This window comes from Oncorhynchus tshawytscha, linkage group LG11 (genome assembly GCF_018296145.1).
Source record: "Oncorhynchus tshawytscha isolate Ot180627B linkage group LG11, Otsh_v2.0, whole genome shotgun sequence".
In the NCBI taxonomy this organism is placed as follows: Eukaryota; Metazoa; Chordata; class Actinopteri; order Salmoniformes; family Salmonidae; genus Oncorhynchus; species Oncorhynchus tshawytscha.
In genome coordinates, this window is record NC_056439.1 from 7,714,362 (window position 1) to 7,731,554 (window position 17,193).

General features: G+C 42.3%; 1 protein-coding gene and 1 pseudogene across 1 annotated transcript in view; one reads left to right on the top strand and one right to left on the bottom strand.

The window, feature by feature from the left end:
- LOC112261381 (choline transporter-like protein 1) overlaps window positions 1-17,193 on the top strand; it is a 34,369-nt gene that overhangs the window by 15,589 nt on the left and 1,587 nt on the right. Inside the window, exons 10-14 of the mRNA XM_024436665.2 lie at window positions 1,419-1,587; window positions 1,967-2,123; window positions 16,072-16,155; window positions 16,316-16,453; window positions 16,592-16,828. Coding sequence (XP_024292433.1) covers window positions 1,419-1,587; window positions 1,967-2,123; window positions 16,072-16,155; window positions 16,316-16,453; window positions 16,592-16,828 — 785 coding nt within the window. The remainder of the gene's footprint in view (window positions 1-1,418; window positions 1,588-1,966; window positions 2,124-16,071; window positions 16,156-16,315; window positions 16,454-16,591; window positions 16,829-17,193) is intronic.
- LOC112261382 lies at window positions 13,682-15,214 on the bottom strand (annotated as a pseudogene).

The window sequence follows — 17,193 nt, forward strand, 5'->3', positions numbered from 1 at the left end:
GGAAATCATTGTTCTTGCGAAGCATGTAAACGTTTTAAACAAAATATTATATACTGAACAAAAATATAAACGCAACAGGTAAGTTGTTGTTCCCATGTTTCATGAGCTGAAATAAAGAGCCCAGAAATGTTCCATATGCAAAAAAAAATGCTTATTTCTCAAAAATGTTGTGCACAATTTTTTTTACATCCATGTTAGTGAGCATTTCTCCTTTGCCAAGATAATCCATCCACCTGACAGTTGTGGCATATCAAGAAGCTGATTAAACAGCACGATCATTACACAGGTACACCTTGTACCGGGGACAATAAAAGGCCACTCTAAAAAGTGCAGTTTTGTCACACAACACAATGCCACAGATGTCTCAAGTTTTGATGGAGCGTGCAATTGACATACGGACTGCAGGAATGTCCACCAGAGCTGTTGCCAGAGAATTAAATGTTCATTTCTCTACCATAACCCGCCACCAACGTCGTTTTAGAGAATTTGGCAGTACGTCCAACCGGCTTCACAACCGCAGACCACGTGTAGTAACCACGCCAGCCCATCAACTGATTTGAGCCAGTGTAGGACTGTGGATTGACCGCATTGTTTGAATGGAATGTTGGCACATTGTCAGTTAATTAGAAACATTTATGGAAACATTCCTCTACCGACCTACACACACACAGTGCAGATAAATTCTTCACATTCATTATTTTACACATTTTATGACAGCACTGGCAAACCATGGTTGACCAACATGGGTGACCTTAGGACTATCACAAGAAAGGTTCATGTCCATTCTAGTGTTCTAATTCCTGCTTCTATGTGATTAACACACTCATGTGACATTTTGGAACTGAAAACGCATGGCTAGAGTGGCATGACTCGAGGCCCACTCTTATTTAGATTCTTGGGTCGGTCTGGTGCTGTGGGTGGCAGCTCGGGCGCACAGTCAAAGAAAAGGTCTCTGAAATCTACCCAATACATCATGTTCTCCCTCATCAACAACAACACCAGAGCAACCTCCAATGCAACAAAGCGTCATGTTTTTGTAGAATCTGTCTGCCTACTATCTTCCTTGGTCTGCCTTTTAGCTGTTCCTGGATGTTATTCAGATTAGAGTTCGATAAACTAGATAACCTTTAAAAAGAGTGTCCAACAAACTCATCCGAGCTGCAGTGTTTGTTGTTGCAAAATGGTGCCATCTTGCTGTATTATATTTGAATGAAAATATTTTCCCCAAAAAATCTTCCAGGAACACAATCATGATCCTTGAATGCCTTGCAGATCAGAGGAGATCAGCCTGCCCCTAATATTGGCTGTAGGGAACCCTGTAAAGAACGAGAAGATTGACCCCTAACCTTAGCTGTGTGCCCCTACAGGCACCCCTGTGCAGAGCGACCTCAAACCCTGTCTGTGTGCAACCCCTACAGGTAGCCCAGTGCAGAGTGAGGAGACAGGGCTGGTGGAGTTTCGTATGTCAGGTCCACTCCAGTACATGGTGTGGTACCACGCTGTGGGCCTCATCTGGATCAGTCAGTTCATCCTGGCCTGCCAGCAGATGACCGTGGCCGGAGCTGTGGTCACCTACTACTTCACAAGGTCAGGAGAGAGTGTTGTGATGAAATGATGTTGTGATGAAATGCCATGTGATGAAACGCTATGTGATGAAATGTAATAAAAGTAATGGCATGCTTGTGATGTGTTCACTTGGAAATATCCCGTATCAGACCTAGGCACAGGTTTCTGGGTTTCTTCTGTCAAATACGTTAGCTGCACTTCATTGAGCTTGCCTGGTGCATTTGAACCAATGGAATTGTCCCAAAAGTGCAAAGCACACCCATCTTAGCTACAGCACAGCGCCTGCTTTATTGGTCCATTAGTACGGACAACACTATTTAATCCCAAGTCAGTCCTGTATCAGTTAATTGGACTATTTTACAACTCTTCTTCTTTTCCTCTATCCTGTGGTGGACATCAGGAATAAATCTCAACTGCCCATGACCCCCATCGTGTCGTCTATGCTGCGTCTGACCCGCTACCATCTGGGCACCGTGGCCAAAGGCTCCTTCATCATCACCCTGGTGGAGATCCCTCGCCTCATCCTCACCTACATCCACAACCAGCTGAAAGGAAAAGTACGTACTTTATCTCATTCAGCTATATCAAATGTGTATTTGTCACATGCGCCGAATACAATAGGTGTATATCACTGACATCCACAATCAGTTCAATGGCAGAGTATGTAGGGTGTTCACCCAGTGCTCTAGAATGTTGAGGAAAAACGGGGCAATTCAAGAAAGTACTACAAAATGAATGTCAAGACGTAGTTTTCTTTGCCCTATGTCATTATAAATCTCATATAATGAATAATTCAATTGTTCTCTACAACATTATAACCTTAATAATATACTTGTACTTTTAAAAATTTGATTTTACCTTTATATTGACACGGGAAGTCATACTGAGACTAGGATATCTTCCACAGAGGAGCCCTGCATAAATACACCAAACACATACAATATACAAAATTACAAAACATATGAAGAAAAACAGACACATTTATCAACATAAGAGGTCTCCGGTCATTACTCTGAACTGACCAAGGGGAACATCTCATTTCAGAGAGCTCTGGAAGTGGTTCCATATAAAGGTGCAAAAAAAAAACTAAAAGCAGCGTTTACCCATCTCTGTGGAGACCAAAGGGGCCTCCAGGGTTATCCAAGCCTGAGACCGGGTTTTGGTCATTTGTAAATCTAAATTGAATTCATGATGATAGATACATAGGACGTTTCTGCATGAGTGCTTTGTAGATAAACACAAGCAAATGCTGCTCTCTCCTTACATGCAAAGAGACCCAACCCACTTTTTGATACAAAACACAATGGTGAGTTCTGTAACCATGACCAGTAACAAACCTAAGAGCACAATGGTGAGTTCTGTAACCATGACCAGTAATAAACCTAAGAGCACAATGGTGAGTTCTGTAACCATGACCAGTAATAAACCTAAGGGCACAATGGTGAGTTCTGTAACCATGACCAGTAATAAACCTAAGGGCACAATGGTGAGTTCTGTAACCATGACCAGTAATAAACCTAAGAGCACAATGGTGAGTTCTGTAACCATGACCAGTAATAAACCTAAGGGCACAATGGTGAGTTCTGTAACCATGACCAGTAATAAACCTAAGGGCACAATGGTGAGTTCTGTAACCATGACCAGTAATAAACCTAAGAGCACAATGGTGAGTTCTGTAACCATGACCAGTAATAAACCTAAGAGCACAATGGTGAGTTCTGTAACCATGATCAGTAATAAACCTAAGGGCACAATGGTGAGTTCTGTAACCATGACCAGTAATAAACCTAAGAGCACAATGGTGAGTTCTGTAACCATGACCAGTAATAAACCTAAGGGCACAATGGTGGGTTCTAGGGTTTGAACTATTGTTTTTCTGAAACAATTCTATATTGAACGGACTTATTTGTATAAACCTTGAATGAATTAATAATTTTATGGGTGAACACCCTTGAAAAAGGACGGGTTGCTGCCCCCCCCCCCCCTTTTGAAGGTCCTCGGATACATTTTTTGGAACTCAGTCGAGGTCTCAACTTACTCTTCCGAGTTAGAATAGTAGAATACACAAGGTGCAGTTTAGGAATTTGGTCGTGCATCAGCGGTTTCTCTCTTGTTATGTCAGTCACTTAAAGAGGAAGTGACAGCTTTTTAGCAACATGAAATCTTATAAAAATCGGTTCATATACACCCCCAGGAAGAATATGATATATTTTGTTTACATTTTCTGACAAGGGAACACTTTAGATATGGTTATTGAAATACTTTCACACTTTCCTAGAATGTTTGAGTAGGACGTAGGGTAAGGTATTTGTGAAAATTCTATTGTGGTAAAGCGACCGTGCATTTCGTCAATTTAATAGACACGGCATAAAACCTACCCCCCCCAAAAAAACGTGTCAATCTTGTTCAGGACCGGACTCTACACAGACCGATGCACCATAGCCAATCAGAGCTACAATAGGTCTATATGGAAATAAGCTATTTGCCTCACCGGCCTACCATTATTCAATTTGAACTGAACTGTGTGTTTACAAGCAGTAAGTAACAACAGCACGACATTAGAAATAATTCGCCAAAAGCAACAAAGATACATTTTAATGGCTTTCTGCAAATATGTATATACAGAGGTTCTCTTACATTGAGAAGGGTGCAACTGCAGCCCGCAATTTGGGGTGTTCCTGCATGTGGGCATCCCTGCATCTGAACCCCTCTTTATACTTCTGTTGGTCAATTTTTTTATTGACTCCAGTACATAGGCGGGAGGCAGGGGCACTTCAGTAGAGTAAATGGTGGTAATGCACCATAATGTTGGATGCCAACATCCGATAAACCCCACAGAAGAAGAACAGGCAGGGGTGACAACAGTAGTTGGCTATAGCTAATACACACCGGTAACGGTAGTTAGCTATAGCTAATACACACCTGTAGTGTCCTTCACCCCCGCCTGTCGGGTAGTTTTCCCACAGTTCTGTAAACGACAGCAAGGGCAGGTGTTCGGCAGGCGGGAGTGAAGGACACTGTGTGCTAGCTTAGCCAGCTTGTCCTAAGGAGGACTCTGGTACACAGCAGGCGGGGGCGTCACCGTGTGCAAGCCAGCTAACTACAGTAGTAAGCTAGCACACAGTGTCACCCCAGCCTCCCGCCTGCTGTGCTAGCTGTGACGACCAGTAGACCGTGTCCTTCGCCCCTGCCTGTTGGGCACTGTTTTCACGCAATTCTGGTAATGATGTTGAAGGCAGGTTTAGGTTTAGCAGGTGGGAGCCAACTTTGGTACACAGCAGGCGGGGGCGAAAAATCTCAATACTCATAATACACATTTTGACAACTGAATGGGAACGGCCTGCTCGCCCATTTGATCGATGCCAAATACATTTAATAGACAACTAAGAGATATGCTTGCTAACTGTGCATACGTTGTTCAAGTTCAACGTAGCTAGCTTGCTAGCTAGCAAAGTGACACCCGCATCTCTAGCTGAAGCCACCAAAAAACGATATGACAGGGGAAAAGGCGGCCACTCACCAACTCGTGCCATGACATGACATCCTCCCAGCAGCTAGCTAGCTAGCTAGCGAATGTTAGGCTCCTTGTTTTTAGCTTGCTAAATAAATAGATACTCTAGCCTATTAGGAACGTTATGACTGACTTGAGATCATTGCCCTTGCCAGTTTGTTTGTATTGATGTTCCCTGCCTTAGTTTTGTCAGTTTTTATCCAAAATATTGAGTCATTGAAACTGAAACAGTGCATCCTGAATGGGTGGAGGCAGCAAGCACTCAACCAGGGCAGCTGTGATTTACAACCTAATAGCAATATTTTTGTTACTAGCAATAAATGTATTGGTGAATTATATTAATCATGCATTGAACTGCATTCATCTGTTTTGCCAACAATGCTATATTCTGCGTCATAGAATTTGGAGTCAAATAGAATCTATTTTTAAAACCTCTTATTGTCTGTTTGTTTCATATATGCAAAGTAGTTAAAACGCTGTCAGTTCCACTTTAATTAGCCCATGTCTGCTAACATTTTTTTTATTGCTAAGTTAGTTTAGCAGCTAGCTATCTAAAATGTATCTGCACCCCCATGGCAAAATGTGTAGAATTGCAGGAAACTTGCTTTAAAACAGCAACATTTTCTCTACACCCCATGTCAAAATGGTGTTAAACATGATTTTTGAATGACTAGCCCATGTCTGTACCCCACACATACAATTATTTTTAAGGTCCCTCAGTCGAGCAGTGAATTTCAAGCACAGATTCAACAACAAAGACTACATGTAGGGAGGTTTTCCAATGCCTCACAAAGGGCACCAAAAGCAGACATTGACTATCCCTTTGAGTATGGTGAAGTTATTTATTACACTGTGGATGGTGTATCAATACACCCAGTCACTATAACGTTGACAGAGAGGAAAGAAACCACTCGGGGATTTCACCAATGGCGGTATTTAAACCAGTTAGAGTTAGATGGCTGTGATAGGAGAAAACTGAGGATGGATTAACAACATTGTAGTTACTCCACAATACTAACCTAAATGACAGAGTGAAAAGAAGGAAGCCTGTACGCAATACTAATATTGTTTGTAATAAGGTACTAAAGTAATTTAACTTTTTGTCCTGAATACAAAGCATTATGTTTGCGGCAAATCCAACACAACAGAGTACCACTGTAATGGGTGAGTGCTGGTGGCAGGGATGTCAGGCGCAGGAGGGTGAACTTGGTATAAACGGAGCAGTTTAATAAGTATTCAAAAACTCCGAAAACCAAAATATACTAAATCAAATAAGAGGGTGCAAAACCTGTCGCACACCAGAACATAACTACACACATACATACAACAAACAATCACAGACAAGGACATGAGGGGAAACAGAGGGTTAAATACACAACATGTAATTGATGGGATTGAAATCAGGTGTGATGTAAGACGAGACAAAATCAATGGAAAATGAAAAATGGATCAGCGATGGCTAGAAAGTCGGTGACGTTGACCGCCGAACACTGCCCGAACAAGGAGAGGGACCAACTTCGGTGGAAGTCGTGACAACCACTCTTCATATTTTCAAGCATGGTGGTGGCTGCATCATGTTATGGGTATGCTTGTCATCGGCAAGGACTAGTGATTTGTGGGGGGTAAAAATAAAAGAAATAGAGCTAAGCACAGGCAAAGAGGAAAACCTGGTTCAGTCTGCTTTCTAACAGACACTGGTAGACAAATCCACCTTTCAGCAGAACAATAACTTAAAACGCAAGGCCAAATATACACTGGAGTTACTTACCAAGACGACATTGAATGTTCCTAAGTGGCCTAGTTACAGTTTTGGCTTAAATTGGCTTGACAATCTATGGCAAGACTTGAAAATGGCTGTCTAGCAATGATCAACAGCTAACTTGAAAGAGCTTGAAGATATTTTTCAAGAATAATGGCAGGTTTTCAATAAGAATAAGGTTTTCAAAGCTCTTTGGGACTTACCCATAAAGACTAGCAGCTGTAATCGCTGCCAAAGATGATTCTAACACATATTGACTCAGGTGGTTGAACAGTTATCTAATAAAAAAATACCGTGGTTTTGAGATTATGCCGCAGGACTTAATTTGTGGTTTAGTATGTTATCCTGCGTCACTGCTTCATTGCTCCAGACCACCGCAAGGGGGAGTTAGAGCACTGATTATGCTTTTGGAAGCTGTACATTTAAAAATATATATATATTCCATGATATTATTAAGATATATGTGTTGGCTGAATATAAGCAGCAAGGGATGTTTGCTAAATAATCAAGTTGATAAGTTGATGGCGCAGTCATATAGCCTCGGCACCGACATAAAGCTGAGTGACTCATTCATGGCTTTGGATCAAAAATAAATAAGTACCCACATTCTTTCTGATAAAATAGAAGTGATTATAAAAGTCACAACTCTACAATTGTTCGCTAGTTTTGGTCTCACATAAGCACGGTCTGTGAATAGCGTTTAACTAAAATAAGCAATTTTGTTTAAAAAAAACAAAAAAACACCAGGAATATATAGACCTATGACCTTAGACCTATGAACACTTAAAAAACGAGAGTCAGGGTTAGTGCTTTGTGTATGTTATTGGTTATCCTGACCCGGATGCCATGTATAATAGTCTCTAAAAGGACAAATGTTATCACCCTTTCTTGCACATTTTCCTTTCCTTCCGTTTCTTGCATCCTTTCAGAGAGAGAATTTAAACAGCCACCTGTTTAAATTATATCATTATATATCAAAAATATTCCATTTTATTTGGAATGGCAAGCCAGACAAAATTAAAAGGACCGATTGTCTCACCCCATGTTCAAGAATGGCCTTTTCCCCCTTTATGAAGTTTCCAACCACTTCACTTTCGGTTATTTGAAAATGAAATCATCTCCAAAATATAGTTGTTTTTTAAACAAGGATTTAGAAAATGAGATTATGAACTCTGCAAACAACGTTTCGAGTACGAGAATGAGAATGGTAAATGACTGTAATTAACACATTCAATTCAATACAAAAGAAGCCACCCATCCACCCATTATGGGCTATTAGCAGGACAATAGACTATGGCCAAGAAAGAGGGTAGGGGGGAATTGTATCATCAATTTCTCAAGCCAAAACATCTTGATGGTCTCCACCAGTTCATCTTTGCTTGTAGAGTTACGGATGAATGTTTTCAGTTGATGCCAAAACAAGTTAGATCGGGTTTAAATCAGGAGACCTACATGTGGAGATGAAAAAAATATATTTTTTAGATATACTGTAGGCCTACCGTAGGTGTTGTAGGTCTTTTATTTAACCTTTATTTTACTACATAAAGGTCTGCTTACTCTGCTGGTGCCTTGACCCAGTTTTTGCCCTCATTTGCAATGCAAAATTAATTGCAAAGTCCCTCTTTGTCATGCAAATTCACTGAATCCCCAAACAAATTTCCACTGCATTTCAGCCCCGCCACAAAAGGACCAGCTAACATCATGTCAGTGATTGAGTTCGAATAATAGAGTGGAAGCTTCAAAATGAGGGTGGTGCTTGGAATCATTGTTCTTCCTCTGTCAGCCATGGTTACCTGCAAGGAAACGTGCCGTCATCATTGCTTTGCACAAAAAGGGCTTCACAGGCAAGGATATTGCTGCCAGTAAGATTTCACCTGAATCATCCAGTTATCAGATCATCAAGAACTTCAAGGAGAGCGGTTCAATTGATGTGAAGAAGGCTTCAGGACGCCCAAGAAAGTCCAGCAAGCGCCTGGACCATCTTCTAAAGTTGATTCAGCTACGGGATCGGGGTACAACCAGTACAGAACTTGCTCAGGAATGGCAGCAGGCAGGTGTGAGTGCATCTGCACGCACAGTGACGCAAAGACTTTTGGAGGATGGCTTGGTGTCAAGAAGGGCAGCAAAGAAGCCACTTCTCTCCAGGAAAAACATCAGGGTCAGACTGATATTCTGTAAAAGGTACAGGGATTGGAATGCTGAGGACTAGGGTAAAGTAATTTTCTCTGATAAATCCCCTTTCCAATTGTTTGGGGCATCGGGAAAAAAGCTTGTCCGGAGAAGACAAGGTGAGCGCTACCATCAGTCCTGTGTCATGCCAACAGTAACGCATCCTGAGACCATTCATGTGTGGGGTTGCTTCTTAGCCAAGCGAGTGGGCTCACTCACAATTTTGCCTAAGAACACAGCCATGAATAAAGAATGGTACCAACACATCCTCCAAGAGCAACTTCTCCCAACCAGCCAGGAACAGTTTGGTGACGAACAATGCCTTTTCCAGCATAATGGAGCACCTTGCCATAAGGCAAAAGTGATATCTAAGCGGCTCGTGGAACAAAACATCGATATTTTGGGTCCATGGCCAGGAAACTCCCCAAACCTTAATCCCATTGAGAACTTGTGGTCAATCCTCAAGAAGCGGGTGGACAAACAAAACCCCACAAGTTCTGACAAACTCCAAGCATTGATTATGCAAGAATGGGCTGCCATCAGTCAGGATGTGGCTCAGAAGTTAATTGACAGCATGCCAGGGCCGATTGCAGAAGTCTTGAAAAATAAGAGTCAACACTGCAAATATTGACTCTTTGCATCAACTTGTAATTGTCAATAAAAGCCTTTGACACTTATGAAATGCTTGTAACTATACTTCAGTATTCTATAGTAACATCTGACAAAAATACAACACTTCTTCCATGGCCTCCAACTGCTCTTAAATGCTAGTAAAACTAAATGCATGCTTTTCAAATCAAATCAAATCAAATTTATTTATATAGCCCTTCGTACATCAGCTGATATCTCAAAGTGCTGTACAGAAACCCAGCCTAAAACCCCAAACAGCAAGCAATGCAGGTGTAGAAGCACGGTGGCTAGGAAAAACTCCCTAGAAAGGCCAAAACCTAGGAAGAAACCTAGAGAGGAACCAGGCTATGTGGGGTGGCCAGTCCTCTTCTGGCTGTGCCGGGTGGAGATTATAACAGAACATGGCCAAGATGTTCAAATGTTCATAAATGACCAGCATGGTCGAATAATAATAAGGCAGAACAGTTGAAACTGGAGCAGCAGCACAGTCAGGTGGAAGTTGAAACTAGAGCAGCAGCATGGCCAGGTGGACTGGGGACAGCAAGGAGTCATCATGTCAGGTAGTCCTGGGGCATGGTCCTAGGGCTCAGGTCAGTTGAAACTGGAACAGCAGCATGGCCAGGTTGACTGGGGACAGCAAGGAGTCATCATGTCAGGTAGTCCTGGAGCTCAGGTCCTAGGGCTCAGGTCCTCCGAGAGAGAGAAAGAAAAAGGAGAGAAGGAGAGAATTAGAGAACGCACACTTAGATTCACACAGGACACCGAATAGGACAGGAGAAGTACTCCAGATATAACAAACTGACCCCAGCCCCCCGACACATAAACTACTGCAGCATAAATACTGGAGGCTGAGACAGGAGGGGTCAGGAGACACTGTGGCCCCATCCGAGGTCACCCCCGGACAGGGCCAAACAGGAAGGATAGGCCATATGGCCTTTTCAACTGATCGCTGCCCGCACCCGCCTGTCCGACTAGCATCACTACTCTGGACGGTTCTGACTTAGAATATGTGGACAACTACAAATACCTAGGTGTCTGGTTAGACAGTAAACTCTCCTTCCAGACTCACATGAAGCATCTCTAATCCAAAATTAAATCTAGAATCGGCTTCCTATTTCACAACAAAGCCTCCTTCACTCATGATGCTAAACATACCCTTGTAAAACTGACTATCCTACCGATCCTTGACTTCGGTGATGTCATTTACAAAATAGCCAAAAACACTCTACTCAGCAAATTAGATGTAGTCTATCACAGTGCCATCCTTTTTGTTGCCAAAGCCTCATATACTACCTACCACTGCGACCTGTATGCTCTCGTTGGCTGGCCCTCGCTTCATATTCGTCGCCAAACCCACTGGATCCAGGTCATCTATAAGTCTTTGCTAGGGAAAGCCCCGCCTTATCTCAGCTCACTGGTCACCATAGCAACACCCACCCGTTCCACGCGCTCCAGCAGGTATATTTCACTGGACATCCCCAAAGCCAACTCCTCCTTTGGCTGCCTTTTTTTCCAGTTCTCTGCTGCTAATGACTGGAATGAATTGCAAAAATCACTGAAGCTGGAGACTTATATCTCCCTCACTAACTTTAAGCATCAGCTGTCAGAGCAGCTTAACGATCACAGCACCTCTACACAGCCCATCTGTAAATAGCCCACCCAACTAACTCATTCCCCAAATTGTTATTTATTCTTGCTCTTTTTGCACCCCAGTATCTCTACTTGCACATCATCATCTGCACATCTATCACTCCAGTGTTAATGCTAAATTATAATTATTTTGCCACTATATGGCCTATTTATTGCCTTACCTCCCTAATCTTACTACATTTACACACACTGTATGTAGAGTTTTCTATTGTGTTATTGACTGTACGTTTGTTTATCCCACGTGTAACTCTTGTGTTGTTTTTGTCGCAGTGCTTTACTTTATCTTGGCCAGGTCGCAGTTGTAAATGAGAACTTGTTCTCAACTGGCCTCCCTGGTTAAATAAAGGTGAAATAGAATAAAATTAATAAAACATCTGTGGAGAAATGGCTGGACAACAGGCCTCACCAAAAAAAAAATGCATGGTTCCACAGAATAGCAACTGGGATGGACCCCGAGGCGAATGTGGCTTCTTCATCAACATGTTTATGCTTTCGTTAATAAAATAATGATAAAAATACTCTTTCAAAATGCAGATGTTTATTTTGTTATGGATCCATAACGAATTACTATGGGAATAAATATCACTTGAATGACAGAAATATTGGAACAAAGTAGGCTTTGATCCGTGCCTGGGCCTGCAGGACACAGAGCTCTTTGTTTTTGTCGGACGAACCGTTGGGTCGAAACTACAGAACAGTACAAAACAAGAGAACACATTATTCATCCACAGCTACATCGAAGTCTGTGGAGGGCTGAGTACATCCTTTATTGTATTCACTTATACAGTATCAACATGATATTAACTTATAGAGCTAATAAGAGACTAAAATAACTGTGGGTAAATACAGTGCCTTCAGAAAGTATTCATATCCCATGACTTATTCCACATTTTGCTGTGTTACAGCCTGATTTCAAAATTGATTCAGTTGATTGTTTTTCTTACCCATCTACACACATACACAATAATGACACAGTGAAAACATGTTTTTTTGAAAATACATTGAAATTGAAATACAGAAATATCTCATTTACGTAAGTATTCATACCCACAAGTCAATACTTTGTAGAAACACTTTTGGCGGCGATTACAGCTTTGAGTCATCTTGGGTATGTCTGTATCAGCTTTGCACATCTGGATTTGGGGATTTTCTCCCATTATTCCTTGCAGATTTTCTCAATCTCTGTTAAGTTTAATTGGGGAGCGGTGGTAAACAGCAATCTTCAAGTCTTTCCACTGATTTTCAATGTGTTTCAAGCCTGAGCTGTGGCTGGGCTACTTAAGGACTTTCACATTCTTGTTCTGAAGCCATTCCAGCATTGCTTTGGCTGTAGGCTTGGGGTCATTGTCCTGTTGGAACATAAATCTTCACCCCAGTCTAAGGTTGTTTGCACTCTGAAGAAGGTTCTCATCAAAGGAATTGCCTGTATTTGGCTCCATTCATTGTTCCCTCTGTCCTTACTAGTCTCTGCCGCTGAAAAGCATCCCCATAGCATGATACTGCCACCACCATGCCTCACGGTAGGGATGGTGTTAGATGGGTGATGAGTTGTGCTGGTTCTTCAGACATTGTGCTTTGCAGTCATGCCAAAGTGTTACATCAGACCACATAATCTTTTGCTTTATGCTCTGTCTTTCATTTGCCTTTTTGCAAACTCCCGGCGTGCTATCATGTGCCTTTTTCTCGGGTGGTTTTCGTCTGGCCGTTCTCCCATCAAGCCCATATTGGTGAAGTGCTGTAGAGACTGTTGTTCTCCCATCTCAGCTAAGAACTCTGTAGTTCTGTCAGAGTGGTCATTGGATTCTAGGTCACCTCCCTGACTAAGGTCCTTCTTGCCTGGTTGCACAGTTTGGTTGGACGGTAGCTCCAGGCAGAGTCTGGGTAGTTCCATGTTTTTTAAAATTTCCCAATGATGGACTGTGCTCTTGGAAACTATCAACACTCTAGAAATGGTTTTATACCCTTCCCAGATATATGCCTCATCACAATTCTATCTAGGGAGATCTATGGACAGTTCCTTAGACTTCATGGTTTACTGTAGTTTCTGCTCTGACATGCCTTGTTAACTGTGGGACCTTTATATAAACAGTAGTGTTTCTTTATAAATCATGTTCAAACAATTGAATTGGCCACAGGTGTACTCCAATCAAGTTGTTTTGTGACATCTCAGGGATGATCAAAGGATATTGGATGTGTCTGAGCTCAATTTGTAGTGTCATTGCAAAGGGGTGTGAATACTTATGTAAATTAGATATTCCTGTTTTCACTTTGCATTATGGGGAATTGTGTGTTGATGGGTGAACAAAATAATATATTTAATCCATTTGAATTCAGGCTGTAACACAACAAATTGTGGAGTAAGTCAAGGGGTATGAATATTTTCTGAAGGTGCACTGTAGGTAGATATGAATAATCAAAGCAACATAACTTGTATTACTTATTTAAGTTAATGCCAGTTAAGTTTTTTTTCAGTAAGCACAAGCATTTATTATCCATATTAAGATGTACAGAACCGTTTTCATTTCATGATGAAATTTCAGAGGAAACCTGTGAACATCCTAATCATGTGACATGTCAATCTGACTAAATACACTAATTTTGATGATTTGTAAATTGTCTGTTGCAGAACAACAGTTCCCTCGTTGTTTAACCAGTCTGTGTGATTGACATGAGAGATGATGAGTGGGGCTGAGTTTTTGCGATCAGTATTATTACAGGATTCAAAGAATGGAAAGAGTGTCTCTGTAAAGGTGCAGACCGTGGAAGAGTAGATATGAGACCTGGCCTCCACATCATAAAAGGAGACCTGACCCTCCATATAGTCCACAAACAACCCCACCTTCTGGGGCTTCTCTCTCAGGGAGAGAAGGCAGTCCAAAGTCCATTCTCAGGGCTCAGTGTGATTTTACCCTTCCTGTCAATGGGCTCTCTGGCCACACCTACATCCCAGTCAGTCTTCCCCTTAACCGTCACCTCATAGTAAAATCTCCCAGAGGAGAAGCCATCCTTTCCGAGGGTCATAGCATAACAATTAAACCTTTTTGGATTGTCCGGAAGATTCTGTGGTGTGTTTCCATGTCTTACTTGTTTCCCGTCTTCAGACAGGATTAGACTGGAATGTGCTGTATCAGGGTCCAGAGACGTAAGTGTGATTTCAGGCAGCTTCTCCATCTTTTTATTCAGCGTCCAGCTAAGACAATAGCTCTCCTCGCGGTCCCCACACACATATCACTGAGAACACTGAGCTCAGTGATTTACTGCCCCAGCTCTTTAGAGCCCTTCAGCCTGCCTCTCTACTGCCTTCTGCTTCTCCTCAATCACCTCAACACGCTCAGCCTGGCTTTTCTCAATGGATTTCACCAGAGTACTGAAGAACTGCATACACTCTGCTGTCATAAGTCTTGTGGTCTGTTTCAGTGCAGAACTGACACACACACGCCTGGTCATTACTACAGAACACCTCCAGGGGTCTGTCATGCTTCTTACACATCCTGTCTTCCAGGTTCTCCACAGGGTCGATCAGCTTGTGTCTTTTGAACGCTGGGGCTATCTGATGAGGCTCCAGGTGAGTCTCACAGTAAGAGGCCAGACACACCAGGCAGGACTTCAGGGCACCGAGGTTCATCACAGTGCTCACGTCACAGGGCTTTTTTGTCAACGTTTGGGAGGGGACTCCATCTCTACCCCCGTCTCTCATCCTTTTAAAATTCTCTACAACCTCTCTGAAGGTCGTGTCGACACGAAGCTCAAGTCGTCTGGAGAATTGCTCCTGCCGGACATCGACACAGGTCCTTGCCATTACGGTACTTTGTGACAAAGACCATGCAGAAGTTGTGTCCACACGAAGTGGAGACTGGCTCAGTGAACACATCCAGACAGATAGAGCATATAAACTGCTCTTCAGACAGGAGACTGCTGGAGGAAGCCATATTTAGAGAGAGAGAGAGCAAACACTCTCTGAAATACTTCAGATCAAAATACTAAAAGACTCCAGCTCCAGATTATAATCAATCAATAATGCATTATATATATATATATATATATATATATTTTTTTTTTTTTACAGAGCATTATTTATTTCCTCTAATGACAGTAGAAATTAATCAATGTTCTAAATATAGTTAAACATAGCTACGGTAGATGAAGAAAACAGGAGATGACCATAAACTGTTATCAGGTAACATTTCTTCACCAATCCTTGTAAATCTCTACTGACCTGTGTCTGTGTAAAAGAGTGTGGACGTGTTCTCCGATGTTTATTTTCTGGACTATAGTATCAAAAAAGCGACCGGAGAGTCAGCATCGTGAAGATACTTTTCTGAAGAGTTTGAGGGTGTTTACTCGTGTGTACAACATACAGTAGTAGGTGTATCCCACCCAGTGCTGTTCTGTGTTCTGGAACAGAATTAACCCTTCACATGGCTTATTTCTGTCTTCATTCTTGATACATTCTTTTACCATTTCAAAATCAAACAAGGTTGAACAGTTTAAACAGTGTTCCATTTTTTAAAACTGATTTAGGTCGAAAAAGTGTGAATCAGAAATGTTTAAACATAAAGACCTATTGCAGGTGTATGGAAGGTTTTCAGACAACAACAACAAGTTAAAATTCCACACTGGGATGAAAAAATAGTGTCAGTCTTGGAAGATTTGACAATTAACGAAGAAGCAAGACATATCCCAGACTGTGTTGTTAAACGATCTCGCTTTCACTCATACCAATTACCAGTTTGTCAAGTCAGACAATGGGTGGAGAACTAAAACTGAATGTGTTTTCTGTTGGTAGGAAAATGCCTGTGCTCGCTGTATGCTGAAAGCCTGCATCTGCTGCTTGTGGTGCCTGAAGAAGTGTCTAACATACCTGAATCAAGTAAGTGTCCTATCAGACTGATTGTCATCGAAGATGTTGATTATTCTCGCTATTACACACATTATATCATTGACAACAGTCTATTTTACAAGGGAGACTCATTCCAAGATGACACATTGTTATTGACGATACTCCTGTCCTCTGTCTGTTTTCACCACAGAACGCGTACACGGCCACCGCGATCAACAGCACCAGTTTCTGTACGTCGGCGTGCGATGCCTTTGTCATCCTGGTAGAGAATGCCCTCAGAGTGGCCACCATCAACACCGTGGGGGACTTTGTCCTCTTCCTGGGAAAGGTAACGGCCACATAGCGACGCCATTTTAGCGATATTTCAAGCATAATAATACTATTCGATCTATCACCCTCTCTTTTTCTCTTTTCTCCCTTTCCCACCCCCACTTTTCTCCGTCTTTCCCTGTGTGTGTGTGTCCAGGTACTGATCGTCTCCTGCACAGCGTTCGTCGGTGTACTGTCGCTCAACTACCAGCGTGACTACACGGTGTGGGTGCTGCCCCTGCTCATCGTCTGCCTGTTCTCCTGGCTGGTAGCCCACTGCTTCCTGTCTGTCTTTGAGATTGTGGTGGACGTGCTCTTCCTCTGCTTCGCCGTGGACACCAAGCACAACGACGGCAGCCCCGGCCGAGAGTTCTACATGGACAAAGCCCTCATGGTGAGGGGAAGGGAGGCGAGGCTGGGTGGGAGATTATGGCTGGGTCCCCGATTCTCCACCAGTCATGGATTAAAAGCAATGGATTGGTGTATCACAGATAACAATGTAAAGAAATGTCTTTAAAAAATGTATCTTGCCAGTCGTGGCGTGGCAAGATCTGGTGGGACCATTCTAGCCAATGTGTGGGCAGATACACGTGTGAACAACAGGCACAACTCCGACAGGCACAACAGGCACAGCTTGCCGGGATTTCATGTGTCCTACTTATGTCAGTACAACTGAAACAACCTAAGCAATACGAGACTTCTATTCGATCAGATAAGCCTCATGTAGTAATTAAACCATACCATTTTTTGCGAAACAAA